The sequence below is a fragment of the Aureobasidium subglaciale genome (genome assembly GCF_000721755.1).
Source record: "Aureobasidium subglaciale EXF-2481 unplaced genomic scaffold scaffold_19, whole genome shotgun sequence".
Lineage (NCBI taxonomy): Eukaryota > Fungi > Ascomycota > Dothideomycetes > Dothideales > Saccotheciaceae > Aureobasidium > Aureobasidium subglaciale.
In genome coordinates, this window is record NW_013566976.1 from 493,465 (window position 1) to 521,393 (window position 27,929).

General features: G+C 50.6%; 9 protein-coding genes across 9 annotated transcripts; 4 read left to right on the top strand and 5 right to left on the bottom strand.

Annotated features, from left to right (window-relative positions):
• Positions 1–1,204: 1,204 nt before the first annotated feature.
• AUEXF2481DRAFT_68031 (uncharacterized protein) lies at positions 1,205–3,090 on the bottom strand (the record flags this gene model as incomplete). The annotated part of the gene is made up of 6 exons (XM_013485947.1): positions 1,205–1,559; positions 1,619–2,167; positions 2,217–2,419; positions 2,475–2,691; positions 2,752–2,790; positions 2,846–3,090. 6 exons carry the CDS (start codon positions 3,088–3,090, stop codon positions 1,205–1,207), a joined length of 1,608 nt encoding a protein of 535 aa, XP_013341401.1.
• Positions 3,091–4,028: 938 nt separating this feature from the next.
• Positions 4,029–7,297, top strand: AUEXF2481DRAFT_68082 (glycoside hydrolase family 2 protein; the record flags this gene model as incomplete). Its single annotated transcript, XM_013485955.1, has 2 exons — positions 4,029–4,346; positions 4,400–7,297. 2 exons carry the CDS (start codon positions 4,029–4,031, stop codon positions 7,295–7,297), a joined length of 3,216 nt encoding a protein of 1,071 aa, XP_013341409.1.
• Positions 7,298–7,421: 124 nt separating this feature from the next.
• Positions 7,422–10,310, bottom strand: AUEXF2481DRAFT_82006 (uncharacterized protein). The gene has a single exon (XM_013485977.1). It carries the CDS (start codon positions 10,220–10,222, stop codon positions 7,535–7,537), a length of 2,688 nt encoding a protein of 895 aa, XP_013341431.1. The 5' UTR covers positions 10,223–10,310; the 3' UTR covers positions 7,422–7,534.
• An 805-nt stretch (positions 10,311–11,115) lies between these two features.
• Positions 11,116–13,311, bottom strand: AUEXF2481DRAFT_42688 (uncharacterized protein). The gene is made up of 3 exons (XM_013485934.1): positions 12,826–13,311; positions 11,663–12,610; positions 11,116–11,612 (listed from the first exon to the last, which is right to left on the bottom strand). Exons 1-3 carry the CDS (start codon positions 13,210–13,212, stop codon positions 11,331–11,333), a joined length of 1,617 nt encoding a protein of 538 aa, XP_013341388.1. The 5' UTR covers positions 13,213–13,311; the 3' UTR covers positions 11,116–11,330.
• A 1,624-nt stretch (positions 13,312–14,935) lies between these two features.
• AUEXF2481DRAFT_68154 (uncharacterized protein) lies at positions 14,936–21,909 on the top strand (the record flags this gene model as incomplete). The annotated part of the gene is made up of 3 exons (XM_013485960.1): positions 14,936–21,568; positions 21,627–21,794; positions 21,853–21,909. 3 exons carry the CDS (start codon positions 14,936–14,938, stop codon positions 21,907–21,909), a joined length of 6,858 nt encoding a protein of 2,285 aa, XP_013341414.1.
• Positions 21,910–22,030: 121 nt separating this feature from the next.
• On the bottom strand, positions 22,031–24,040 carry AUEXF2481DRAFT_368801 (uncharacterized protein). The gene has a single exon (XM_013486024.1). It carries the CDS (start codon positions 23,865–23,867, stop codon positions 22,152–22,154), a length of 1,716 nt encoding a protein of 571 aa, XP_013341478.1. The 5' UTR covers positions 23,868–24,040; the 3' UTR covers positions 22,031–22,151.
• Positions 24,041–24,161: 121 nt separating this feature from the next.
• On the top strand, positions 24,162–25,268 carry AUEXF2481DRAFT_42691 (uncharacterized protein). The gene is made up of 2 exons (XM_013485935.1): positions 24,162–25,126; positions 25,183–25,268. The coding sequence occupies exons 1-2, from the start codon at positions 24,232–24,234 to the stop codon at positions 25,251–25,253; spliced, it is 966 nt and encodes a 321-aa protein (XP_013341389.1). The 5' UTR covers positions 24,162–24,231; the 3' UTR covers positions 25,254–25,268.
• A 410-nt stretch (positions 25,269–25,678) lies between these two features.
• AUEXF2481DRAFT_7351 (uncharacterized protein) lies at positions 25,679–26,620 on the bottom strand (the record flags this gene model as incomplete). Its single annotated transcript, XM_013485855.1, has 2 exons — positions 25,679–26,499; positions 26,563–26,620. 2 exons carry the CDS (start codon positions 26,618–26,620, stop codon positions 25,679–25,681), a joined length of 879 nt encoding a protein of 292 aa, XP_013341309.1.
• A 324-nt stretch (positions 26,621–26,944) lies between these two features.
• Positions 26,945–27,757, top strand: AUEXF2481DRAFT_31852 (uncharacterized protein; the record flags this gene model as incomplete). Its single annotated transcript, XM_013485885.1, has 1 exon — positions 26,945–27,757. The coding sequence occupies one exon, from the start codon at positions 26,945–26,947 to the stop codon at positions 27,755–27,757; it is 813 nt and encodes a 270-aa protein (XP_013341339.1).
• Positions 27,758–27,929: the final 172 nt, after the last annotated feature.

Sequence of the window (27,929 nt, forward strand, 5' to 3'; positions counted from 1 at the left end):
CAAAGGAATATCCTGTTCCTACCATGATTCGAAACAGCGCAGCTGCCTTTCCACCAAGTTGTGGAGTGTACACCCACGTAACAAGGGGGGCGTATATGCAGCAACAGCAGGATTCTGGTAAGAATGCGAGATGAGGCGCCGTTTCTTGCACTGCCTGAGCCTGCGTACACACTTGCGATGCGAGCCAGGCTCGATTACCCCCACTTGATCTACGAGCTTTCTCCTGCAAGATTCGAACACAACAGCGATACTTCTTTGCGCATGTCTGGGTGATCTGTAAGCAAACGGGCCGGTGTTCTATTCCGCGAGGATGCGCGGATGCTGAAGCTGCCGAGCAGGAAGTCCGTCCTGCTCGGCATGGGTTGAGGTCGTCGTGTTCGACTCGCACGGTTGTCACCGGGACGACATGAGCTGCTCAGCTTTGGCGAGTCATCAAGTTTTGCCATGTCCTGCGCCCCTTGTTGTCGTCCGTACGAGCGGCAGGCTTCGGACGACACCTATCGCCTGATGAATTGCCCGCATCTTCTCAACAGTTTCTGGAAGTTGTCAGTGCTGAGGCGGTTTCTGTCGCAAGACTCGAGCACTCGTATATGTTAGTCACTAGTTTCTGTTATAGCACTTGCTCAGCCTCGATCTTCAAGTCCCGATTCTGAAACACATTCTTTGCCGACTCCCAGCCACCGCTTCTTGGATGTAGAAATGTGACCTCAAGCACCGCCTCCACACCTACAGATCCACCTATCAGAAGTATATTTGCTATCGTGCATTTGATGCATACGGCTTCACTGCCTTCATTGGCAAGTCCTGGCATTCTGACATGTTCATGCATTGCTAGGATAGACGAGTTGCCTAGCACCATGCTGCCTGAATCGATTCATTTTGGCTTCATCATCATCGTCATGTGAAAGCACGAGTGAAGATAGCGAATATTCGTGGCTTGGAGCATTGCTCTTGGTTAACCGTGAAGAGTAGTCGCAGACGCCAGGTAAGAAGAGCGCATCCATTGTTCGAAGCAGCGGACGTTCAATTTTTGAGGAAGGAGCTGTACCCGTGTTTTGATCGCACTTGCATATTGTGAAAAACTGGACTATACCCAAGGCTTATACAACACAACATGCGGTCGAAGTCGGACAAAACTGATTATGATACCGTCTTTCTATTAACTCACTGATACGATCATACTCTAATCAGGCACTTGAAGCAATCAATGTGCCATCTTCTCAACCACAGAAGTGTCCACATCAAGTGTGTTGAGTACAGTTGAGGCTCCTCTCTTCTCCAAACTCTTCTTGACTGGATTCTTCGCTTCGAACACCTCGGAGAGTTCTTCAAGAGTGCGCTCTTTCGTCTCTGGCCAATAGAGATAGATGACACCAAACTCAACCAAGTCCCAGACCACGAACACAAGGTAGAAGTAAGCTCCAATATTAGCGAACGCAGGACCAGAGCCGTATTGGATGACAGCCGAGCTGACATTCGAGGCGAGGTTTCCAACGGCAGTACCTTTGGCGCGGGTCGAGGTTGAAAGAGTCTCTGCGATGTACATACTTTGGAGGGGTCTGGTAGAACATGTTAGCATATAGAGGTCAATTAAGATATAAGTTCAGCAGAAACTTACGTCCAACCGAAGGAGAAGACGATTCCAAACAGGTAGATGAAGGCAATCGTGGTGTTGGCCGCTGATTTGTTGCCAATGTCGGTTTCTGCGAGCTTGCTGGTGCCACAAATAATGGCAAAACAGGCCGAGCAGAAGAGTATCGAGTACAACAACAATGGTCTGCGACCCACGACATCGGTCATGCGAGCTCCGAGAATTGCTGCGAAGAAGCAGATGACAGGGTAGATGCCGTTCAGCATGAGTTTCGTACCCTGAGCCGTGATTCCAGCTTGTTCAAGCATGACGGGAAGGTAGTAAGATGTGACGCTGTTACCACTCAATTGACCAAAGCAGGCCATTCCTAGCACGCAAATGAGTCTTCGACGGGCGGAATGAGTGTTTACGAGCTCGCTGTAGTCCCATCCTTTCTTGTCGGATGCGTCTTGACGGATCTGGTTTTGCATCTCCTTGAGCTGGAGTACCACGATCGGGTGTGATTCGTCGCCTTCGCCGTGGTAACGAGCTAGAACCTTGGTGGCTTCCTCCATTCGATCTTGGGCACATAGCCATCTATGAATACGTTAGCGTGAGTTATGCTGCTTGGCTGAATAAGACGTACCTTGGACTCTCTGGTAAGAACCACACGCCGATGGCCACGACGACTGAAGAGATCAGCTGGCACCACAGAGGAATACGCCAGCTGATGTCTGATTTAATGTGCTGCGCGCATGCATAGATTACCCATGAGGCTACAATGCTTCCAATATACCAAGTGCAGTTGTAGAGTCCAGTCAAAGTACCTCGCCATGCAGGATGAGCCATCTGATAGTATGTCAGTGTCGTAGTTCAGATCAATGTTAGAAGGGAAATGGCAAACCTCGGAGACGTAGCAAGGTGCGCTAACGCAAGCAAACGATACACCGAAACCGAGGATGAAACGACCGGCAAGGAACATCCCCCTGTTGACGGAGGGTGCCTGGATACAAGTGCCGATGATGACAATGGCTGCTCCAGTAAACATGCCGACGCGACGACCAAAGTAGTCGTTGACTGGTCCGCAGAAGAAGACAGCTGGAATGGATCCAATGTTGTAACTATGGAGTGAATTAGTAAGATTGGACACAGACCAATCTTCGTCTTGAACTATGACTTACATTGCAAAAGTGATACCAGTGCTACTGCCAGCAGATTCCCTGATGATATCAGCGTGAGGTGCCTCAACAACTCTCTCGTGATAGCTAGACTCACATGTTGAAGTAAGCATGGTATGTGTCCATCGCGTTCAGACCTCCCATTAGGCTACCATCGTATCCGTTCAGGCAGCCGCAAAGATATGCGATGGTGAGACAACCATAGAGCCTCAGCATGCTCGAGGTCCAAGGACTTTGCTTGACATGTACAGCCTCTTCTGACAGTTGGACTGCAACCTTTGCCTGACGAAAATCATCATCCACATCGTCGACATGTGTGACGCCGTCTTTTTTGATGTCCATATTGAATTGGAGAGAAGATGACGGAGATGAGATTGAGGCACGAGGTACTGCAATCAAGCGTGCTGCCAGAGGCGGCCACCTACCTTAAATATGTTGCCATGGCAAGTACAACATACTCGGTATATTTCCATGCTTTCCTACCTGAGGACTCTCATCCGTCAATTGTCTTGGACCTGCTGATCTACGAGTGATCCTGCTCGCATGCTATCGCGGGGTGAAAATCTGGAGATAGATGATCTGCGTTCGTTGGACATGTTTGGGTAATGGCTGCATATCGAGGAGGATTCAATACGTACGGTAGCATGCGCCACCGCCGGCGAGGTTGACATCTGGGAAAGATTGGATAGCTCGTGAACTGATAGACCGAAAGTCCGTTGACTGAGTGGTGTTCGGTACCCCTCATGTGTTTCTTATATTAGCCATGGCCTTTCCGATTGGTCAAATCTGGGGTATCGCTCGGTACTGAACTCCCACCCGGCAGCGACAACAAGCAGCTGAAGAAGGGCAACTCTGAAGTGTAGCGTTCTGAGGGTCAAATTATCCTTGTTGATTAAGCATTTACCTTGGGGCGAGTGGCGGATCCTCAGTGGTGGGAATCGGTACGGGGGTTGCTGTATCGCCTGTATTGCACCTTCTTACCCCTCGCCTTGGCTGCTTCCTTCACGGACTTCAACCTGACTTTCATCGGTGGCTTGGGTGCAAATCCTTCCATTGGCGACAAGACAGGAAGATCGTGCTTGCTGATCTTCGTCTGTCATGCCGAGGGGAGCTCATTTCAACCGAGAGGGGTCTGAAGATCATGGAGTGATGTATTGAAAACGTGAAAGTCAGGTGATCCGACCTGCCATATTTGGTCTTGGAGCTTCACGACAATCGCTGTAGAAGTGTTCTGTGCTTTACAGTTGTTCGAGCACAAGGACTTGAATTAATCATCCAATATGGCTTTGCCTAGTAGCTTGAAAGCCACTGCAGACCATCACTCTGGACAGTCGTCCGATCTTGATATTTGCAATCCCAAGATCGTTCATCGCAATCGGCTACCAACCCGTTCCTACTGGATCCCAGAGAAATCGCTGCTTCTGAATGGCACGTGGGGGTTTGTGTATTCTCCGACACCCAAGCATGCCCCACACCCCACACTGTACTCCGATGGCCTTAGTAGCCTCGTAGATGCTCTTACGGTCGATGGTAGCGAGGGTCAGACAGCAGATATCAAATGGTCTTCAATAACCGTACCAGGACATTGGCAGCTACAGGTAAGATATACGCAATGTTGGGCTAGCAGAGTGAAGCATACTGACCTCCCAAGGGCTATGGCAAACCTCACTACACCAACACGGTCTACCCATTCCCTGTATGCCCGCCTTATGTACCTACAGAAAACCCTACCGGAACGTATCGTAGGAACTTCTTCGTTCCTTCGTCCTGGTCTGAGGACTCTCAAATTCGTCTTCGATTTGATGGCGTTGACAGTGCCTATCATGTCTATCTCAATGGACAGAAGGTCGGCTATTCTCAAGGATCTAGGAATCCTGCCGAGTTCGACATTACCAACTTTGTCAATCGTGGGGAAGATGTAAATCGTCTCATCGTCAATGTCTATCAATGGTGTGATGGATCTTATATCGAGGACCAAGATCAATGGTGGCTCTCAGGTATTTTCCGAGATGTGCACTTAATCTGTTTTCCGAGTAAGACTCGAATTGAGGACGTGTTCATCAAGACGGAGCTTGACGAAGATTACCGAGATGCCAAGTTGCATGTCGAGCTGGACCTTACCATTCACGAAGCAGCCGAGGCAACGGTTTCTTTGAAAAGCTCGAGTGGCTCTTTGATCATCAACGAGAAAATCCAGCTCTCTGCTGATGCATCCCGCGGCTCGCACACATTCGCAGTGTCCAATCCTGCCAAGTGGACTGCAGAAGCACCTCATCTCTATTCTCTGGAGATAGATCTGCTTGGACCTAGCTCTGGAAAATCGATTCAGACAGTCAAGCAACGAGTCGGATTCAGATCTGTTGGCATCATCAGAGGCAACATCTGCGTCAATGGAAAGCCTCTTCTCCTGAGAGGCGTCAATCGCCATGATCATCACGCATTGTTCGGTCGCGCTGTACCTCTGGCGTACATGCGAAGAGACATAATGATCATGAAGCAGCATAACATCAATGCTCTGCGCACCTCTCACTACCCCGCCAATCCAAAGCTGTACGAACTTTGCGATGAACTTGGTCTATGGGTCATGGACGAAGCCGATCTCGAATGTCATGGCTTCTACGATGCTGTGGAGCGTCCTCAGAATCTGCCTCCAGATATGGATTACGAGGAGCGCAAGAAGTACACCTTCGACAAGGCAGCCAAGTTCACAAGCGACAATGAAGACTGGAAGACTGCCTACCTGGACCGAATGGTGCAATTGGTAGAAAGAGATAAGAACCATCCTTCTGTCATCATGTGGTCCCTTGGAAATGAAGCCTTCTACGGTCGAAATCACGTGGCAATGTACGAATGGGCAAAATCTCGAGACCCAGAGCGTCCCGTCCACTACGAAGGAGATGTCAAGGCAGCATCAGCTGACATGTTCTCTTACATGTACCCTTCTATTGAGAAGCTAGTCGGTCACGCAACCGAAGAAGGTGATGACTTCGAGAAGCCTATCGTGCTCTGCGAATACGGACACGCTATGGGCAACGGCCCAGGACTTCTCGAGGACTACCAAGAGGCTTTCCGCACACACAGAAGACTACAAGGAAGTTTCGTCTGGGAGTGGGCAAATCACGGCTTGAGAAAGGTAGAAGGGGACAAGGAGTTCTATGCTTACGGTGGAGACTTTGGAGATTTTCCAAATGATGACACTTTTGTCATGGACGGCCTCCTCTTCAGCGACCACACACCAACCCCAGGCCTAGTAGAGCTGAAGAAGGTCATCGCTCCTGTTCGCATCTCGACTGAAGGCAAGAAGCTGGTCGTCAAGAACGATTATGAGTTCATTACTCTGGGTCATTTAATTGCCGATTTCAAGGTCGAGGTTCTTGGTATCAGACCAGACCGTGTCCTGTCGGGCCCAATCCAGCTCCCACACATTGAGCCTGGCTCTGAAGCTAAAATTGATTTGCCAGAGGAGATCTTCGACGTGCAACGGCCTGATGGAACAGAAGTGTGGTTGACCATTGACTTCCGTCTCGGTGTTGCGACTCCTTGGGCCGAGGCTGGACACAGCATCACATGGTATCAGACACGACTCTCAGCCAAAGACGACGACTTCACATACGGTATTGAAAGACCAATCATGTCGAGCGCGATCACCGCCCATGAGACTGCGCTTCATTACAGATTTATTGGCTGTGACTTCCACTTCAACTTTTCTCGCTCCAGAGGATCACTGGTCGAATGGGTGTACGGCGGTAGATCCGTCCTCAAAAAGCGTCAGACTCCAGACGACCCACTCCTCGCTCTGGACTTCTGGCGAGCACCAACAGACAATGATGCCGCATCCATCACCAAAGAATGGAAACGCTACGGTCTCAATACCATGACGCCACAACTCCGTAGCTTCGAGCTTGAAGACAACGGTCCTGACAAAGTGCGTCTAACCGCTGTATACTACTACAGCCCACCAGTCCTAGCCTGGGGCCTCAACGCCAAAGTGACCTACGAAATTTCCTCCGCAGGTCAGCTTTCAGTAAAAGTACACCTCACACCCCAAGGCAACGCACCAACCACACTCCCCCGAGTAGGCTTGAATCTCCAACTCGATCCTTCCTTCAAACAAGCAACATGGTACGGTCTCGGCCCCGGAGAATCTTACAGCGACAAAGCCACTTCGCAACAAATCGGCATCTGGAACTCGACGATCCGCGGTTTGCAGACACCTTACGAGGTTCCTCAAGAAAACGGCAATCGCATCTCTACTCGTTGGGTCAAAGTTTTGAATGAACAAGGATTGGGTATCAAAGCAACGTACCGTCCTGGTCCTGCTGAAAAGGAGTTTTTCCAATGGGCATGTTGTATACATGATGCGGATGTGCTTGAGAAGGCTAGACACCCTTGTGATTTGGTAGAGAGGAATGGTCCTCTTTGGAGATTGGATGCTGATAACGCAGGTGTGGGAACGGCAGCTTGTGGTCCAGGTGTCAAGAAGGAAGATCAGGTAGAGTGTAGGGAGAGAGAGTTCACGTTTGTGCTTGAGCCTGCTATAGACTTTTAGAAGGTTACATAGAGGTTGCTGTAGATTTCGGTTATTCATTTGTCGTTTCGATCAACATAGTTGTGACCCCTGGTCTCTATTCAGACGAAGATCTAAGAATTTGAGCTCGTGCTAAGCACAATGAGTGAAAGGTAACAATGTGATTCTGATTATTCTGTAATGTGGCTAAGACGCCTCCTAAAGCACCAATAACACTGTAAGTTGATACCAATATGGAATACACAATCAATGTGCTGATCAAATAAAGGGTGGATGAGAGTTTGTGGCTACCTGTGTCTTCCTCGAATTTAGAAAGTCATCTACCATTCGCTGTCCGGGGGAAGATCCTTTGCTTTTTGGCGAGTCATTCGCCGGCGTGTAGAACGGAGGGATTGTTATACCATCAATCATACCAGACGGCCGAGCTGGCGCAGCGTTCTCTTTGCTGTCAGCAGCGTAGGGTCCTTCGGAAATTCTGCGCAGAGTGTGATCATCAAACATGGCTGGCGCTACTGCTCTACGACGAATGTTGAGGCTTGAGGCTTCCAGGTTACGGTTGTTCCGATACATGACACGAAGATCCAGCGCTGATTTCGGAGCCTTGACTGGATCTTCCATGCCTGCAGACTCGATCTCGTTTGTAGAAGGACAATAACCGTGACGCGCAGCACGGGTCGCCAGACTTGACTTCTTGCGTACCAATGCACTCGCTGACTGGCGTTCTCGGAGAGTTGATGAAGCTAGTGTTGATTGATCAACGTCGGCACGTTGACTGCTTTTGCTGGACGCATTTTCAGCAACCGAGTTTCCAGATCCTGAAGCAGACCTCTGGCCTGAGGATGCCATTGAAGGATTGGTCCGGCGACCTGATGCTCTGCTCGAAGGTCTACCAGTATCTATCAATGGGTAGCGCTCGTTCATGATGCTGGAAGTTCGAGAACGCAGTTCGAGACGACTCTTTGAAGGTTGAAGCACTGGTGGGTCTTCCTGTAGGCTTTCTCGCGAATCGTGTGGGTTGTCGTTACTCGGAAAGTAGTCGGGTCCAGCCAGAACAGTATCTCCAAGAAGCGCTGGTGTCATGCAATCTTCGATCTCTTTGTTGAACCAAGTTCTCCATTCATTACTTGGTTTTGGAGCGTAGGTCGAAGGGCCATTTACAGGTCGTGGTGGTGAGTCCAAATGATAACGCTTGACTTCGCGCCCAGTAATTGTGATGAATGTACCGACAGCATTGGGGGTGATGGGCCTCGAGTATATACTCGGTGAAATGACCTGTTGTCGAATGTCATGAAGATCCGCGCCGTTTTCAAACGTTGGTGCAGCAGCTTCGCGGAATTCGTGTCGAACAGCGACAGGCAAGCTGAAGCTGTTGTCATTTTCCAACGGTCGCATTTCATATGGATTATCACCTTTCATGCAATAGTTGAGAGCTCGTGAAACGACGGGTGAGCCATCTTCCAACGCTGTTTGCCAACGATTGTCCGATCTCGCCATACGAGCAGCAATCTGTTCGTTTGAAGGCGCAACTGGCTCCGCTGGGCGACGTTTCTTCGAACGTATAGTCGGTGCAAGACTCCACCATGAGGACTTTCTGGTCACTTGATGAGGCGGACTTGGGGCTGGACGCGTGGGAGATTCAGGAATGGTAGGATCTGGTGTGACCATCCTTATAGATTCCACGACTAGCGAGCTCGCTGGAGAGTCGCAGTACGAGATAGCAGATGGTTGTGGTGTAGCCTCTTCCACGGTAATGGTGGGTACCTCAGGACCGTTGATACGCTTCTGGAGAGCATCATACAGACGCTTGCTCTCTTCAGATTTCCGCTGGAGGTTGATTTGACTTGGGCGTCGGAGCGGCAGACGCAGCGCTCGACCGATGAAAGAACCAGTTGAGAAATCTTCCGGTGTAGAAGCAAGAGCCGATGGCGCGGAGGTCTCTTCGATGGAAGGTAGGCGTTTGCGATGGCGTGAGTTGGTCGAGTTTGACCAGCTCGTGATGCGTGACTGTGTACCGGAAGAAGCACCTAGGGAAGAGAATGGTGACCTTGGTAAAGAGACTCCATAGTCTGGGCCAGCCGAGAAGCTGTCGTCGTTGGTCTTGTAGACGTCGAAATGGAGGTTCCTTGCTTCTACGTGCTGAGCTGGGAAGTGTGACTGTACCCGCTTGGGTCTTGACAGAAAACGCATGAATCTGCCCTTGAGTGACTCTGAGACGGTCCGCTGTTTCTTGAGCTTTGTAGGGCCTTCGAGTTTCTCCCCCGATTGGATGTCTGGTGACGCTAGAGCAGAGAAATTGTCTTCGACTTCTTCAACACAGTTATAGGGTGGGACAGATGTGTCGTACTGAATGGACGGCGGTGGGGCGGGCGACTTTGAGAAACGCTTCTTGAGAGGAGCAGCGAAAGACTTCCTTTCACGAACCTCTTTCTTGCGATAGCCTTGCAGGTAGGCATCCCAGGCAGCCGTCTTGATTTCATCATCTGTCTGTAGGTCACGGGTCTGTCGGCGGGAGGCAGTGCTGAGTCGTGACTCGGAAACATCTGTCATAGTCATGGTGGGATCGTTGGAGACCTCGAGAGCAAAACGATATGGCGTATCGGGGAAAAGGGAAGAGCGAGCTGGCGCACGGGCAGGTACTGTTGAAGGAGCAGTGGCAGGACCGGGTACAAGCGTAGGGCGTTCAGGACGTTCAGGACGTTCAGGCTTCTGAGTAGACTTGCGTCGGTTGTCATCGAAATGGCTCCCCTCGGACCGACGGGAGCGGCGTCGTTGAGGGCGGTCGTCGTGAGAGTAGCGGTATGCACGTGTGTAGGCTTCTACAGCGGCGACCTCTGCATACTTGGGCTCGGTCGTTATGGATGGATCGAAGGGCTTGTGGCTGGTCGAAGATGACGACTTGGCCCTTCGCAGGCGTAGGGTGGCATCGCTGTTGGCTCGGGATAGCATTGGAGTTTCGTTCGGATGTCTTGGTTGGGGATTGTTGATGTTTACGAGAAAGCTAGGAAGGCGTATGCAGCGAAACCAATGCTTTGGTATGAGATGCATTTGTATGTTCCAGTGCTAAGCAATTGGAGAAGGCAGAACCCACCTGGTCTTTGTCCCATGTCTGCACTTCTCGACAAGCAGGAGCTCGCAGGCTGCTCCTTCCCATCCGACTGAAGACCTTTCGACCGTCATATATCACGCTATGAGTACTGACCTCAACATGCTTGATCAGCGAATGAATTCGTGAAGCAATCAGTGGGCATCACGACAAACAGAAGTCGTCAAATATGATATATGACTATCAAGTGGTTGCTAGACCGTAAGTTGTGATTAGAGCTGCCGTGAGCGCCTTCTTTACCTGGTCCGAGAGATTAAACAATAGCAAGGTGTCCAGTCTTCAAGAGACATGGCTCTCGGAGGAGGTTTGCGAGTGGAACTCTGAGGTCTAGCCAACCTCCTCCGCATGTGCTCAAGTCTGCCTCGTGTAGCAGTATCGAGGCAGCACGTCTTTCGAGCAAAGGGGTAGTGCTAGCCGCAGAGAACACTCGTCTTCTCGACTACTTGTGGACGTTCGTCCGAATGTTGGAATTGACTGTGTCTTCTTGAAGCTCTGTGATATCATCACGAAGAAGAGTGGAGTGACAAACTTTAGCACGTGCGAGATCGGTGTCGAGTCAGGACGGCTGAAAATGACTCAAAGCACAGGCAGGCTAGCCGACACGAGCTTCGAGCCGAGGCATGCGGACGTGGCTGAAAGTGGAAGGAGGCTGGTTTCGTGACGCGCGTGACGCCTTCTGATCGCCATAGCGGGTTGTTCACACATGTGGTAGAGTGGTCGATACAGAAGTTCGCTTGCTTGGAGAGACCGTCCATTGTCTATGGGGCCATCATATTATATGTGTACATAAAGAGATAATAAGGGATATGCGTGTCCGAATATCCACCGTAAACCGTAACAAAAGAAAAGAGTATGCAAAACATCACAAATCGCCGATGTCATATGCACACCATGCATTGAGGCTCCACCCTGGACGCCATACACTCATCCAGTTATGCCATGAGAATGAATCTACTCGGAAGCTGCGAGGAACTCCTCAATCTCCGACTCGAGCTTAGCGGTGAGTCTGCTAATCTCCTTGCGAGCAGCCTCGAACGACTCTCTCATGTCCTCGCGAATGGTTGAAGCGTCCATCTCCTGGACCTTCTTGTAAGCCTCGTGGGCCGAGTCGGTCTTGGTGACAGCCTTGAGCTCCTCGATACCGTACTGGCGCTGCGAGTTCTTAGCCTTGTAGCTGCCAGCGGCAATGACCTCGGTGTAGTTGGCAGAACCGCCACCGTTCCAGGCGAGGATCTAGATAGAGTTAGTCAAAAGGCAGGAAAGGATCTGAATGAGTAACTTACGTTGGCAGTGTCTGAAGGCACATCATCAAGGACACCGACAGTGGCGATGGAAAGGAGGTCAGCCTTGAGCTTCTTGGGGGTGATCTCGGCAACAGCGTAGGCCGAGTTCTTGGAAGGCTGAAGGGAGAGGAGGTAGGCAAGGAGACCGGCGATGTGAGGGGAGGCCATCGAGGTACCGGAGATGACGTTGGTGGCAGTCTCGCTACCGATCCAGGTGGAGAGGATGTTGAGGCCGGGAGCGAAGATGTCGTTGCACTTTCCGAAGTTGGAGAAGTAAGCACGCTCATCAGCAAGAGTGGAGGCACCGACGGTGACAGCCTTCTCAGCAGCAGCGGGAGAGTATCTGCAGGAGTCGGCGTTGTCGTTACCGGCAGCAACAGCGAAGTGGATACCGGCATCGACGGCGGCGTTGACAGCCTGGTCGAGGAGAGCAGACTTGCCACCACCCAAACTCATGTTGGCAGTGCTGCCCTTGAAGTTCTTTCTCTTGCCCTTCTTGGCCTTCTCAACCTCCTCGGTGTGAGACTCGGCGGCGTACTCAACACCCTTGACGACGTCAGACATGGAGCCGGAGCCGTTGGAGCGGAGGACCTTGACAGCCTTGACGTGGGCCTTCTTGGCAACACCGTACTTCTTACCAGCGACGGTACCAGAGCAGTGAGTGCCGTGGCCGTTGCCATCCTTGTCTTCATCACCCTGAGGGATGGTCTTGCCCCAAGAGGCACGACCCTCGAAGTCGACGTGGTCAACGTTGGTGCCGGTGTCGATAACGTAGACGTCAACGCCCTCACCACCGTCGGATGAGTAGAGGTACTTGTTGAATGTGCCGAAGGTCAAGCTGTCACGGTGCGAGATACGAGCAAGACCCCAAGGAGCGCCCTTCTCGACGGCGGGGTCCTCGGACTTGGCGAGGGTGTGCATGACTTGGTCCTTCTCGACGAAAGCAACCTGGTAGCAACCATGTTAGCAAAGCTCTTGCTGGCGAGTGTATTCGGGCTGCTTCGGGCAGCAGTTGAGAGATCGCCACATGACTGAGGCAAACAGCCGGAAACACGTTTCGAGGGTGTTTCCGAGTCTTCTCAGCCATAGATCGTGGGAGATCGTGAGAGATCGTAGGAAACGTGATAGATCGTTGGCAGTGCGAGGAGGAGCTGTGTACTTACGTCGGGGTGCTTGCGGATCTTGTCAATGACATCCTCGTCAAAGTGACCTGAGTAGCCCTTGAGGCCAGCCATGTTGTATGTGTGCTTGAGACCGTCAAAGACGGTTTCGAGGAAAGGAGCCTGCGATCTCTTGCGGAGCTCGAGCTTGGAGTTGAGCGTCTGCTCGTGGATGTCCTGCACCCAGTTGTGGTGAGCGGCGGCATCACGGTGGTCGACGTGATCCTTGAAAGCGATCAGGTATGAGTCGGGGATGGTCTCAGCATCCACGGACGAGATGATGGGGGCGGCATCGTTGTCGATGCTCTGGTGGCTCAAAGTGTCTGCCTTGATGACAGGCTTTGCAGCAGCAAGCAGCGGCAAGAGGGTAAGTCCAGCGATACCCTTCATGTTGATGAAGTGCTGGGTGTATGTATGTGTGTGGGAAGTGGATGCAGAAGGAAGAAGGAGGCAGAGGAGGTGGATGAAGGAGGGATGGAGTCGAGGATGAGTCGAGTTGATGAAGGAGGAGGACCTGAGTGGGCGGAAGCTTGCCAATCTGGGGTCGTTATCAGAGTCCGTGCTTTACGCCGAAAACGTCATTTGACCTGGTGGTCACGTTAACCACACCACTGTTTCCGCACGCCCACCCGTGCATGCTAGACATTTACAGAATGCGGTAAGAGGCTACGGGACGACAGTATACTATACCTGGGTCTATTACATAGGTTATCTATGTCAAACCCACATGGTATAGCTTCAGAAGAGTGAACTACCATGTACAGACCATACAAAGTGATGCTATCAGTGAATCGGGATGGGCGTCGTTATCACACTTCTGTCGCCTTGGAAATGTGGAGCTATCTGGCGCTAGCGGTTCAAACGCCGACTACTCGTTCCTTGCGCGTGCCCTCCTTCTTGAATCACTGTTTTAAGGCACCCGGTGCTCGAAACATCGAAACGCTCACGTGCGCCTCTATTGCGTCCGTTGCACCTTGCAACCTTACTGCTATCTTCGAGTCTTTGCAGCTTGCTTGTCTGGCCCAACCCCTTTGGTCACTCCTCGGTTGCTGTATTCTCCCGCCTGCAAGCCGCTATCAACCAAGCTCTCTGGTTTGCGGGGTCGTCACTTGACTGCTTGATTGAGAGTGTGTCCGGAGAGAACGCCATCGGATTCCGGATTATCTGCCCCTCGTACAATCAGTCGCTTCCGAAGCAATGACATCGTTAGCTGCTCAGTCTGTATATATCGACCAGCACCGTTGATGCCAAAATGGACAACCGATCTCCAAAACCTCACCGGTACAGGTCATCGACCAGCAACTCCAGTCCACCTTCACAAGTACGGACAAGTGCGCTTGGCTCTCTTGTTCAAAGGCTGTTGAACCTCACAAACATTACTCCTGAATTGTTGCGAAGTACGCATGATGATCTCACCAGACTATCTGTCTTCTTTGATAGCAATGGTCCAAGTGACATCAAGGATCAGTTTCGCCAAATTCGAGGTTTCCAGGCAGTTCTTCATGTTCTAGAAACAGCTGTACGATGTGTCGAAGCACAAGGAGGGTCAGAGACAGCATCCTTTCAAGACGATTTCACGCAGATCGCCGTCGATGGATTGAACATTTTCACGAAGGCATTACACCAGCATCATGGAAACTCTCGCTACTTTACGAAGCGAGTCTCTGATGGAGGATGGGAGGCCTTACGCCATCTGACTTTGCATGTTTCTTCTGCAATTGCAAGCTCTTCATCTGGGGAGAGCCAGTATACCAACCTTCTAAGATTGGTCGATGCCCTTCTAGCTCTCGCACTTGGCAATCACGCGTACAGCAATGTCCTAAAGCCTCTATGGAGCGACTCTTCGGACGTCTCTGAGTCACCGCTTGAGGGAGATGCTTCTTCAGAGCCGGTGCACGTCTCTAATGGCAAGTCGGGTGCGAAAGCAGCCCCACCAGAGTTCACGCAGAGCTCCGTGCGTGCATGCCTCAATCAAAATGAAAGGATACTCAACTCAGATGCAGTGACAATCATGTCAGACGTCTACGCGCAACTCCGAAAGCAAGAGCACACTCACACAGAACTAGCTGCTTTACCGCTTAGCATTTTGACACTACTTGACTGCCTGGCTGAGATGTCAGAAAGCAACAGAATCGCAGTGCATGACGCTGGAATCCTGTCGAATTTATTGCCTTGCCTGACTAGGAAGGACATCGAAGAACCAGAAAGTGCATTGCTGAGGAAACTATGCGAGTCTTTACTACCTCTCGGTACGCGCCGTCTGGAAGAAACAGCTCAGATCTTCAAGTTAGCCTGTGAGGAAGACTTCGTAAGGGAACTGTTACTAGAAGCTTTACAGAAGTCTAAGCAGCCTCCAGCTATTCAGTTCGACTTGTCACATTCAGGGCACTGTTCAATTGAGCTTGCATCTTTGCCACGATCGTTTCCTCCTGCCACCGGATATACGTTCTCGTCCTGGATTAAGATTGATCAATTCGACTCGGCCTGCCACACAACAATTTTTGGAGCATTCGACGCCAGCCAGACATGTTTTGTCCTTGTGTATATCGAAAAGGATACTCACCAGCTGATCTTGCAAACGTCTGTCACGGCAAAAAGACCAAGCGTGCGATTCAAAAAGTTCAGGTTTGCAGCTGCAGAGTGGTATCATATTGCTATCGTGCACCGCCCTTCGAGGACTACCGGTCTTAATCCAGCTATCCTTTATATTAATGGGCGCTGTATAGAAGAGCAACATTGTCCTTACCCAGAAGTACCGCCTCTCGTACCAGAAGTTCGCGCTCCTGTTCCTTCTCAGGTTGTTAACACCACCCGAAGACCGGTGCAAGCTTTCTTCGGCACGCCACAAGACCTTGCCTCCCAAGCAGGCGATCGAGTCTTAAATATGAAGTGGTCTCTTGCAAGCGCTCATTTGGTTGACACATCACTTTCTCCAGAGCTTGTTGCAGTTCATCAAAAGCTAGGGCCCCGTTATTGTGGCAACTTTCAAGACTGTGTCGGACCATTCTTGACCTACCGTGCTTCGGCCGAGCTCAACAGATATAACGAGATGTTACACGCAGATAGAGACGACAAATCTGAGATTGTGAAGGCTACACAATCCCACGGCAGCGAATTGCTTCCCGAAGGGAAACTATTGATCAGTCTATCAGCCTCCGCAATCATAAACACGAATGGCCTTCTGGCGAATGGTGTCAATATTGCAGACATGCTTGACGAAAAAGCCACTGCACATCTCCAATCTCTTACGCGCAACGGCAACTCTCTGTTGTTGAATGCGGCGAGACCCACGATTAAAGAAGCCATTACAAGATCTTATGGAGCCGCTGTGATCACTGGTCATCCCATCTTGACTCTCACTCGCGGTCTGGATGATGGTAGTTGGCAGATTGGCGGTTGCTTGTCCATCAACATGAAGATAATCCAGAGTGCAACAACAGCTGATTCTCTCGTCACATCGGTAGAGATACTCTTCCAGTGTATATTGGACAACTGGCGGACCAGCGAAGTCATGGAAAAGGATAATGGGTTTGGCATCCTAGCCGTTCTTCTGAGAGAGAAACTTGGAATACATACCAGCGGCTCTGGTAGCAGTAGGACCGTCCCAGTAGCCAGGACTGTGCAAGAGAAAGAAGAGTTGGCTTCGAGACTTCTCCAAATTGTGCTGGCATTTGTCGGCTACGATATCAAGCATCCCGAGAAATCTTTGCTCATCAATCCCATGGCTTATAGGGTCCTCCTGGTAGATTTCGACACATGGCGGACGATAAGTACTGAAACTCAGAAACTCTATTACCAACAGATTGCTGGTTTCGTCTGGAAGAACAACAACCAGACGTTCAACATGAAGCGCTACAATAAAATGAGAGTCGTTCGCAGGTTTCTGGACGCTCTGAAGGTCGACCCAATCAGCTCCGAAGTCTTACCCGAGATTTTGCATGCTCTGAGAGCTCTCAGTCTCTGCAAAACGGCACACCTGAATCATCGAGATATTGCTACATTCATCACCTACGCGCTACACGACGATAGAGCTCTTCAATCAGCCAATCCATTGTTGAGAACACCTCGCAACAGATCTACATCAATTAAGTCGCTGACCCCTCGACTGATCACGCCCGAAACAGCCAGTCCGACGTCAAGTCCACCGCCTAGACTCAGTCAATCCAATCTGGGTGTCAGCGTTGTCGAGACATACTCGGAAGTTTTGTGTGGTTTTGAAACTAGTACACATATCAAGCGCTTTGATCAGCAGGTACCAACACGATGGATACTCCATTTATTGGCAGAGCCTGATGCTCGTGTTGTTGCTTCGACACTATCAATCATATCAAGGGCTATCGTGGAGATTCCTAGCTTCAAGCCCAAATTTGCGGAGAAGAACAATGGCTTCACAACATTACAAGCTCGATTACGAAGCCATTGGACATCCCCGAAAGTGTGGATGGGGTGTTTTGCCATACTCTTCGGACGTCCTTTTGTTTGCCAAGAGGATGTGGATGATCTGACTATATTCCATCTTATGGAAGCGTTCATGCAGCAAGGAGACACCGAGATACGGCATCCCGAGATATTCCCAGCGATATCAGGCATGCTAGAATCAGGACTCCGAGCTGTTGTGAAAGACTCTGCGAAGCAAAAAGACAGCGAGGTGGCCTCTGAGCTCAATTCAATCCCAAAGACAATCACCCAGTTCCTTACGGACGTGCATGCTCGGAGCAGGTCATTCCGCGATTTCGCCGTTGACTCTCATTATGTGCAGGAGCTACTCTTCGTACTATTCCCACTCATCACCAGCGCGGATCGACTGAGTGCATCTGCCGAGTTGGCCTCAGAGAGTCCACTAAATTTCCAGGGTCGTGACGTCGTCCTAAGACCTCACTCCAATTCACTGGGCGAGCGCCCGGCTGTACTCAGAAGCGGTTCTAGTAGAACACTACCTACACAGGGCCGTACACCCCAGTTACAGATTCCTCGTAGGACGTCGTCTTTCGTCTTCGTCAACCCCGCTGCATCAGAGGTCAAGCAATCTACTGTCTCCACTCGCTTCAATGCGATAATGTCACCTACAACAAGTACACCCGTCAAGATCAATGTTGGTAATGCAGTTGTCGAATCATTACTCGAGCTCGTGGTTATGGTATACCTTGAGCAGGTTTCACAGCGCAAAGACTTTGCCGGTTTCGGTCTGTTTCTCAAAGTCCCACCCGGCTTCCAGGAACATCAAGCATACTTTGAGTCGTACGTTCTGCTTCATACGATGCATCAGTTGTGGAACTACCTTCAACTGAATCAAGAGTTGATGGTCGAGCCCAGAACTTTGACGAACTTGGCCCGGTATAGCTTACACATGGCTGAGGCTGTGTTCGAGGGCTGGTTCATTGATGGAGCTCAACCGCTGCTTGACTTTACTGGCAAGGCATTGGAGTATCTGCAACAGCCAGCTGTTTCGTCATCAAAAGGCGTGAGGTTGTGTTCCCAAGCAGTGTCCACCCTACGTTCAGTCTTCCTTCGTGTCACTCTTCTTCGCTTGTCCGAGCTTGATGAGGCCGAGGATGATACAGATGCTCTTGACTTTTTGAGGAAGATGACTTATTGGCAAACCATCTTGTTCTCACCTCACAACCAGGAGTTACCATTCATAAGACTGATCTGTTATCTGCTTTACATCAAGATGACTTCTCCCTCATCTCCGGTGCGGCATGCTGCAGCCTCTTTATGGAGGATGTTGCTTGTGCAAAAGCCAACAGAAGCTGCTACCATTTTGATACAGAACGCGGATCCGAATCAACGTCACATTTCGACCGGCCTAATCAAAATCGCTGCACACGACGACGACGAGCTTCTGCAGTGGATTGATCAGAATCGGAAGCCTTTGGACGAGTTTTTCCATGAGACTATGTCCAGATTCTGGGATGAATTCGTCGGCTCCGAAAATCAGAAAACCGAAGATTCGGCGAAAAACCGCCTTGCTAAGCGTAGGGAGAAGCTAAAGCAGTGGAAGACAACTGAGACAGAGCTTGACAATGTCGCGCATCGATTTGAGGTTTCTACAAGACACTGGCGATCCAACATCCACTCACAGGAGCGACTGAAGTACCAAGGCGCGCTGCAAGATCAGCAAGAAAATCTAAACCATATACAGACCGTCATCGCTAGGCTCGAGTCTTTGTTGAAACAGCCTTCAGGCCTCTTCCCTGAAAAAGGACCGCACAAATGGCAACTCGATCAAACAGAATCACGCAATAGAATGCGCATCCGGATCGTGCCAGATATGCGCCGCAATCAAGAGACCTATCAGCCGAAGCGTAAAGCCTCTGAGCGAATGTCCCAGACAAAGCTCCGCATAGACACACAAGCTCGCCCCAGCCTATCAGATAATATAATCTCAGCGGAACCTACACCAACAAGAACTCCTGCCAATCCCGATACACCACAATTCGAGAACACCCCTCCAAGACAACGAGAAGAATCACTGTCTGGCTCGGCCCTTCTCGATGGTGAGTTTGAGATGGTAGACGATCCCAAAGATGGCGAGGAAGGCTTTGAAGACAAGAACCGCAAAGTGTTGAAGAGTCTTCAACGTGGCGACCGAGTACAAAACATATGCAACGTCTCTCGTGTGGTCGGCTTGGAGGCCTTTGAGGGTCTTCTGATCATTGGCAAGAAATGTTTGTACCTCCAAGACGATATGTTCCAACGATCCGATGGCGAGATCGTCAGCGTCCCTCATGCCCCAGAAGAAGAGCGCGATCCTTACGTTCAACTCATCTCGGGCAAGGAGATCAAGACCAAGAAGAGACAGCGAACTGAAAGAGAGCCTGCAAGACATTGGACTTGGCAGGAGCTGTTGCACATCTCGAAACGACGTTTCTTGTTCCGAGACGTCGCTCTGGAAGTATTCTTCACCGACGGTCGCAGCTACCTTCTGACATTCATGACGCCGACAGCGCGCAATGACGTATACTCCAATCTTGCCGGGAAGTCACCACTTGTGTATGGCTCGTTATCCTCGTTACCTGCCGAGGATGCTTGGAGACTCGACTCATTGAGAAACCCTGAAGAAACACCTCAAAGCTTTGGTTCGAAGTTCGCAAACGTCTTCAATTCGACATCCTCCAACGCTGCGACTCGACGATGGACGCGTGGCGAGATCTCAAACTTCCAATATCTCATGCTGGTCAACAACATGGCCGGCAGAACTTTCAACGACCTCACACAATATCCTGTGTTTCCTTGGATTCTTGCAGATTACACGAGTGAGGAACTGGATTTGACAGATCCTCGCAGCTTCCGTGACCTGACTAAGCCGATGGGTTGTCAGCATCCTGCACGCGAGTCTGAGTTCCGTGACCGCTATCGAGCCTTTGCCGAGATGGGTGATGAGCATTCTCCCCCATTTCACTACGGCACGCATTACTCTTCGGCAATGATCGTCTCCTCGTACCTCATTCGACTGCCACCATTCGTGCAGTCCTACCTGCTTCTCCAAGGTGGCAATTTCGATCATGCAGACAGATTGTTCGACTCTATCGAGAAGGCTTGGGTCTCAGCATCGAAAGAAAACATGACTGATGTTCGTGAGCTGACACCAGAGTTCTTCTGTCTCCCCGAGTTCTTGCAAAACATCAACAGTTATGATTTCGGCCAGAAGCAGGGCAGTGGGCAAACTATCAACGATGTCATTCTACCACCCTGGGCGAAGGGTGATCCTCACATATTCATTGCAAAGCATAGAGAGGCTCTCGAGAGTCCATATGTCAGTCAACATCTCCAAGAGTGGATAGACCTCATCTTTGGATACAAACAACGTGGTGAGGCAGCACTTGAAGCTACCAATGTGTTCCACCATCTATCATACCAGGGCGCGAAAGATTTGGATACCATGCAAGATGAAGTTGAAAAGCTTGCAACTATCGGCATCATTCACAACTTTGGACAAACACCTCATCAGGTCTTCCAGCGTGCGCATCCCAGAAGAGAAGAAGAAAAACACAGAGTGGAGAGACTTGACACTATTGCCGAGTCATTGATCAAATTACCGTTCCCGTTGCATGAGAGTCACGAAAAAGTCACGGCATTGACATATTCACCCAGTCAAGAACGTTTGCTATGTTCTCCTCCGTGCAAGCTCAATGTGCCACCTGCTTGCAAGAGCTATCTGCAATGGGGCTTTGCCGACAACAGTCTCCGCTTCTTCACTGCCGATAATAGAAGAATGCTCGGCTTGTACGAAAATCTGCACATTGGTCAAATCAGTACTGCGCTATTCGCAGATTCAAAGACCCTTATTACGGGAGGCGCGGACAGCACTATCGGTGTGTGGACCATTGGTTTCGGTTCAGATTCCGTGGACATACAGTCGAGGACCTATCTCTTCGGTCATCGCACTCCCGTCAGCGTCCTTGCCGCCTCTCGCGCTTTCAGCACCTTGGTCTCAGCATCAACAGATGGTCAAGTGTACCTTTGGGATCTCAACCGCTTCGACTGCGTACGAGTGCTTCAAGAAGCAAATGATGGTAACCGCACAATTTCATGTGCCAAAGTCAATAATCTGACTGGACATATTGTGCTGTGCAGTGGAGCATTCGTCCGCGTTCTCACTTTGAACGGACATCTACTTGTCGAGCAGAAAGTCTGCGATGTTGAAGACGATGAAATCAAATGTTGCGCTTTTTACGAGGGTGCTGACAATGAGTGGGTGGAACGTGTGTTGCTCTTTACCGGCCATAAACGTGGCATTGTCAATGTAAGTTCCTTCGTTTTCGTCCATGAAGGAGTATCGAGCTAATGTACGTGAAATTCAGGTCTGGTCACTGGTCACACTTCGCGATGGGGCATGGCATCTTCAACTCATCAAGCGATTGATGCATGTGGAGCCTACGCGTGGCGAACCGACTATGCAAGTCCCAACAATTACTTGTGTTCTTCCCATGTCACAGGTCGTATACACTGGTGATGAGGATGGCAAAGTCGTAAGTCGATATTTCCCTGCTTGACAAAGATTTGGACTGTTCACTAATTCATTTTTAGTACGAGTGGAATTGTGTTCAAAGGCATGGAGCTGGACCATTTGCAGTCTGGCGTTGATAGGAGTGTAGAGATCTGTTTCAAGCGTTTTGCATCTGCATTGTGGTTTCCGAGTGGTAAGATGATACATAAGGTGGGGCTAGCAAGCACAAAAGTACCCGGATCAATTGGTTTTACACATGTTGTTTCTCGATTACCCATACTCCTCCGGTGCCATATAGGGTCGTAGTATCATGACATGAAAGTCGACATTGTAAGTGCAAGTGACTGTCTATTCTGGCAGAGTGGCAATTGTTATAAACTCATGGCCAATTCAGCACCGGATAACTTTCCCGACTCTGCCATCCATGATCGAAAGTACATCGCACGCCCGTACCTTGTCTAGCAGCAATGATACCTCTAGCCACCGTTCTGGCTTCTGCTTCCCTTTCCAACCATCTCGCCATCAAACCCACAAACATGTCTTGATAAGCATTACAAGTCGAGCACTCTTCCCAACAATCGCCAAGATCAGCAGCAGCATGACAATCACTGCAATGATGGACTTGATATTCTCTCTTCTCAGGGTGAGCGGAGATGTAGTCGCGCAAGTCCTCGATGATCTGTTGATGTTTTACGCCTAGACGATAATATGTCTTTGCCATCTTTTGACGAAACGTGGGCGTTTTCAGAAACGCGTTGTTGGCGGGGAACCAACTGGTTGCATCTTGAGCGATGTTGATGTATGTAAGATGGCGCCAAGCTCCATTCCAATCTGGGCCTTTTAGACGCTGTGTTTGTTGTGACCAATCGTTGTCGCTGTCGTCGGATTTAGAGGATTGTAGAGGAAGAGCGTAGGAGCGGTGGGTAAGAGCCGCGAGCCAGTCGTGGCAGCCCTGAAGGTCGAGCCAGCGGAGACAGTATGTGTTTTCGGCTAGCATGCGGAGCACTAGAGCTGGCTCTTCAAAATCTCGATCTAGAGACGCATAGGGTGATGTGCTGTTTGGAGTCCTTGTCGGAAATGGCCAGTGTGCTAGGCTGAGGTGAGTGATGGTGTGAAGGTTCTTTGAGAGTGAGAGGAGATCTGCCCAGGATGCTGAGGACGGAGGATATGCTAGTGAGAGCTTGGTCATGTGCCGGGTGCCGTCGTTGAGAGACGCCGGAATTGAGTAGTCGCTATCGTCTGATGAGGCGTCTTGGTCCCAAGAGTCCGCGATGTCGTTCGCTTCGTTAGTAATCTGCTCGGTTTGGGCCTTGGACTCCTCGGCAGATTTGTGTAGCCACTTCCGAAGATCCTTGATAGTAAATCCGTATCCAGCCAAGCCTGAAAGGTCCAAAGAGGAGGCTTCTGATGGATTCGGAAACAGCGCATGGAGACCAGCCATGTCGACTCCTTCCGATGGTCCTAGACTAGTCAGGTAGCTGAGTAGGACAACTCTTAGATGCGTCGGTATTACATCCAGCCACTCGGCGCAGTCTTCTACAATGTCTGACCAGTTTTGTGCAGCTACCTTCAACGACATGTCCAGTAAGCTTCCAGGAACCACAGGATTATCGTTAGCCATGTTCAAGAATCGAGCCAAGTCCTGCGGTAGAATCCTCGTTGGTCCGCCATTCTTTCCAAATGATCTCGCTTGCCGTGGAGCAGGATAATAACGAGTTTCTAGAGCTTGTCTATGACTTGTTAGTCTCGACACCCAACTAGGCGGAGGGGCAGGGCCAGGCGTCCTCAGCCGAATTCTTGATCTCAAGGAAGCACTATTTCTTGGAGCCGGAGCTGCCACAGCACTTTGACCCAAGATGCCTTGTCCAAGATTTGGAGGTAATGACCTTTGGTTTGAAAGTTCCGCTAGCTGACGCTTCCTTTCTTGAGAAGCTGGCGAGGCTTGTGCGATTCTCAGGTTTGTGAGACGCTCGTTGACGGATAGGACGGGTTTCGCTTGGGCATTCTCGCCGGGACGAGGACTACCCCCGAGGGAGGGGTGAACATAGTTCGAGCCTGGTTTGGGTTGGTATGTCTGCCTGTGCTTTTTGGGCATTACAGGAAAAGTACTTGAAAGAAGGGGTGTGTTTCCTAGCGTCCAGCGTCCAGGTCCACGTATATATGTATAGCTCCTGATTCCTGTCCAGTATCCTTCTCACGTGTGTTTCTTTGTGATCCTTCTATGGAAGATTACTCATAGGGAAATGAAGATGCAGTGATCCAATAGGCTGATGGATGATTTGAGCAGTGACAACTCGACGCCACTTGCACGCGTGTCTGTCGCAGCTTCCCCACGCTCACTCACGTACGTCATCACCCAGCCTCGGCCACGACAGTCTACGCCTCGAAACCTAGATCATCTGGAGACCCTTTATAAACCAGGGTGTGTTGATCCTTCTGCTAATATTCACAGATCACTCATGGCTTCCTTTCTCAAAGAGAAAATAACTGGTGCTCAGTCCGACGTCGACAGCAGCAATGCGAGCAAGTACTACATTCAAGTCGCTGCAGCAACATCCTACGATGACACCAAGGCCAAGCAAATCATCATCAATGGTGCACCCACAGAACTCAACAAGAATGCAAAGGTCGCTGTTCGCATAAAAGAATATCAAGGCCTTCCACTCGATTCCCCGGCTACCTCACCATACTTTGATGATCATGAACATTCGAACGACACATACAGTATAGCTGTCTCCTGGATTCCCGAGGAGGATATTGATGCTAACGACTTGGTCTGGGGCATTGAACTGATCAACCCAATCCGCGATCGTATACCTGGACGCTTCATCACTACAGCCTTCAATATCGTTAAAGGCTTCATCGATTCGAGCTTGAAGTGTGATCCCGATGCCGACCAACCATGGCTCAATGGACCAGTACTATGCTCTTCAGCCATCACTTTCGGTATTGGTTCAAAAGGCACATGCGAACTTCCAGCCATCCTTGCAGAAGGTGGTTTATCGGATGACTCTGCAGTGCGACAAAAACACAACATCCCCACCTCGGACTCACAACGACGCAAGCATTTCCTCGACGAACAGCACCGCAAAGACTTTGTCTTCGAAAAAGGACGCTGCTACGCTTTCGACTTTCACAACGGCTACATCGACTGGAAGAACTACGCCCTGAAACTCCCCGGCTTCTCATTCGGAGTACTGAAATACATCAACGACCGAACCCACACAACCAGATTTGTGCTCAAGAGCCGATCGACAGGAAAGGTGTGCGTAGCAACAACGTTCCGACTGTTATACGGCGAAGAGCTGGAAAAGGCAAAGAAGAAGACCGCGGCTGCTGCAACCACACAGACAGGTGAGAGTGGGGAGGCGCAATCTCAACATGTAAACGGCGCTGAGGAGCAGCAAAAGGAGCCACGAAACGGAAGCCTAGGAAACTCGAACGGCGAGCAGGGACAATTGGCACCGCTCCAAGGACCTGATGCCGGCAATGTTGACCGGAGCAAGTTGGCGAAAGAACCACTCCAAGGACCGGACGAGCCGGATGGTACGACAGTGGAAGAGTCGGATAGGTCGAAGAGTCTGCCTGGAAGTGGATCTGGATTACCGTTCCACGACAAGGAGAAGCATCCTGCTGTCAATGCGGCAGATCAGGTGATTGCAGAATCGGAAGAGAAGAGAAAGAGCGACCAACATAGGAGATCGATTGATGAGACGCAGATGTCGTGATGACTGCGGACTGTTGCTGCAAAAGCTCAACTCGACGAATAATGTGTAACGCTGGCGACATGCATCTTCTATACATAGCTTACATAATTTACGACTTGTCACATGAAAGCAACGTTCTGTTATCCTTGCAAGAGCAAGGTGTGTTCATTTGGTGATAGATTAAGTTGGTGGAGGGCATCTAAAGCATGCCTCTTCTCCATGCGCGAGTAGCGAGCTCCTTGATGGTCTTGATCTCGACAGGACCCTTCAACTGCTCGTCAGCCAGAGCCTCGACGACAGCCTCGGCGACCAGATCCGCCTTCAAGGGCTCAACACCCCCAGCACCCATCAGCCAATTCAAGCGACCACCGACCAGCGAGTTGGCCATGGCTCCCATAAAGGTCAAACCAGCCATGGGGATGGTGAAAGTCCTTGAAGAGTCGTACAGGAAACCAGGACGAATAAAGACGCTTCTCAGAGACGGGAAATTTGTCGTGATCGACTCCTCGGCTTCGCGCTTCGTCTTGATGTATCTTCCAGGCAAGATGGGAGCACCACCAGCAGCAGAAATGTAGGCCATGGACGAAGCACCAGCAGCGGCCGCCTCCTTGGCCAGCAAGATGGCGGAGTCTCTGTTCATGACCTCGTATGTGATTTGACCGTCCTCATGCTGGGGCTCGACATCAGCGCTCTCTTTCCTCTCCAACGGGTTCTGGGTGCCCTGCTTTGTGCTCGCAAAGGCCTTTTGTAAACCACCAATGATGGGCTCTTTGCCGGTCAAGACGCCCTTGTAATCTGCTTCTAGCAAGATACCCATGCTGTGTACCACGCTGTCTGCATTTTCGAGGTGTTGCTTGTAGGTCGAGGGTTGGAGGATGTTTGCGCTGACCCAGTTTACATCGGATGACCAGGTGGGTGCGACGGGGGATGAGGTCACGGCAGACCAGGTAGGCTCGCCGGAGCGGGAGATGGACGTGACTTGCCAGCCTCGTGCTGCTGCTGCTTTGCAAATGCGACTTCCTGCGAGGAGTATTAGCTAGACCAGGCTTGACCAGGCTTCAGTTGAATGCTTATTTCGCGTACCGAGGAAGCCATTGCCTCCAGCAACGACAATTTTCTTGGTGGCAGCTTTTGTGGACATGACTGTTTTGTGTATGGCGAGAGAGAGAGAATGCAGAGTTGTAGACTTGAGATTGGGAAGGCTAGAAGCTGCTCGATCTGAACTCACATGCAAGAGGATAGAGCTACCAAGTCACACCACGATGCATGACGTGCACCTTCCCTTAGCGCCATCGCCGGCTGGACTTTGCGGGCAGGAACCGCTCCGATTGGCTGCGCTCCTGCTTGCTCTTCCGACACTCTGACCCTGTCGCGCTTTCCATCTTTGTACAATTCGCGATCATCAATCCCGCATCCTCTAAACACCATCGCATCGCCTCGCGTCGCATCACGTCAACCACCCATCATGCCGGCAGCAGCGAGCAACAAACGCGTCAAGAACACGCGCATCTCACGTCCCTTCAGTACCACCCACCTTCCATCTTCACCATCGCCATACCCACAACTAACAAGCATCCCAGTAATCGGCTCACAAGCATGGAACCTCGACCCCGCCGCCCAAACCGACCCCATCCCCGAAGGCCACACAAAAGGCTGGCGCGTCTACGTAAAACCGCTAGACTCTGGCCCAGAAATAACAACCTGGCTCAAAAAAGTCCAATTCAAACTCCACATGACCTACGCCGATCCTTCCCGCACCGTGGAAGCCCCTCCCTTTCAAATCCAAGAAACGGGTTATGGAGAATTTGACATCGAGATGCGTTTGTACTTTGACAGCAGTTCTGGAGAAAAGGCGCAATATAGATCTCATAGATTGAGACTTGAGCCGTTTGGGAGTGAGGAACAGCAGAAGATGCAGAGGGATAATAACATGGTGACGAGTGAGACGTGTGAGATTGTCGAGTTCAACGAGCCGAGTCATGACTTCTTTGCAAAGATGACGGCAGAGGATCAATTCGCTCATTTGCAAAAGAAGGGCGGTGGTGCAAAGGGAGGAAGAGGCGCAAAGGGAAGAGGTGCGAGGATCGAGTACGAAGGCGGCAGAGAACCTACTGCAAACCTGCCTGACAGAGGCTCGGAAGCCTTGCCCTTCAGCAGGGAGTTGGAAAAGAAGATGCTGGACATGTTGGCCACAGCGCAAAAGGACATGGACGCCGAGATTGAGAAGGAAAAGCAGAAAGCTGTGGATAGGCAGAAGAGGTTGAAGGAGATTGCATGATCGCTTCGATGCTCTTTGCCTCGCGCTTGTATTCTCACCACGACTTTTATGATACCCACACTCGAATTACAGCATAGCTTCTTCTTCTTCTTCTTCTTCTTCTTCTTCTTCTTCTTCTTCTTCTTCTTCTTCTTCTTCTTCTTCTTCTTCTTCTTCTTCTTCTTCTTCTTCT

Excerpts from the sequence above, each read along its gene's own strand:
- AUEXF2481DRAFT_42688 (XM_013485934.1), bottom strand. The coding sequence starts at position 13,212 with ATGAAGGGTATCGCTGGACTTACCCTCTTGCCGCTGCTTGCTGCTGCA. Across the intron at positions 12,611-12,825 it reads AGATCCGCAAGCACCCCGAC|GTTGCTTTCGTCGAGAAGGA; the intron begins GTAAGTACACAG and ends GGTTGCTACCAG. Across the intron at positions 11,613-11,662 it reads TGCCTTCAGACACTGCCAAC|ATCCTCGCCTGGAACGGTGG; the intron begins GTAAGTTACTCA and ends AACTCTATCTAG.
- AUEXF2481DRAFT_368801 (XM_013486024.1), bottom strand. The coding sequence starts at position 23,867 with ATGCCCAAAAAGCACAGGCAGACATACCAACCCAAACCAGGCTCGAAC.
- AUEXF2481DRAFT_82006 (XM_013485977.1), bottom strand. The coding sequence starts at position 10,222 with ATGCTATCCCGAGCCAACAGCGATGCCACCCTACGCCTGCGAAGGGCC.
- AUEXF2481DRAFT_42691 (XM_013485935.1), top strand. The coding sequence starts at position 24,232 with ATGGCTTCCTTTCTCAAAGAGAAAATAACTGGTGCTCAGTCCGACGTC. Across the intron at positions 25,127-25,182 it reads TGCTGCAACCACACAGACAG|GAGCCACGAAACGGAAGCCT; the intron begins GTGAGAGTGGGG and ends GAGCAGCAAAAG.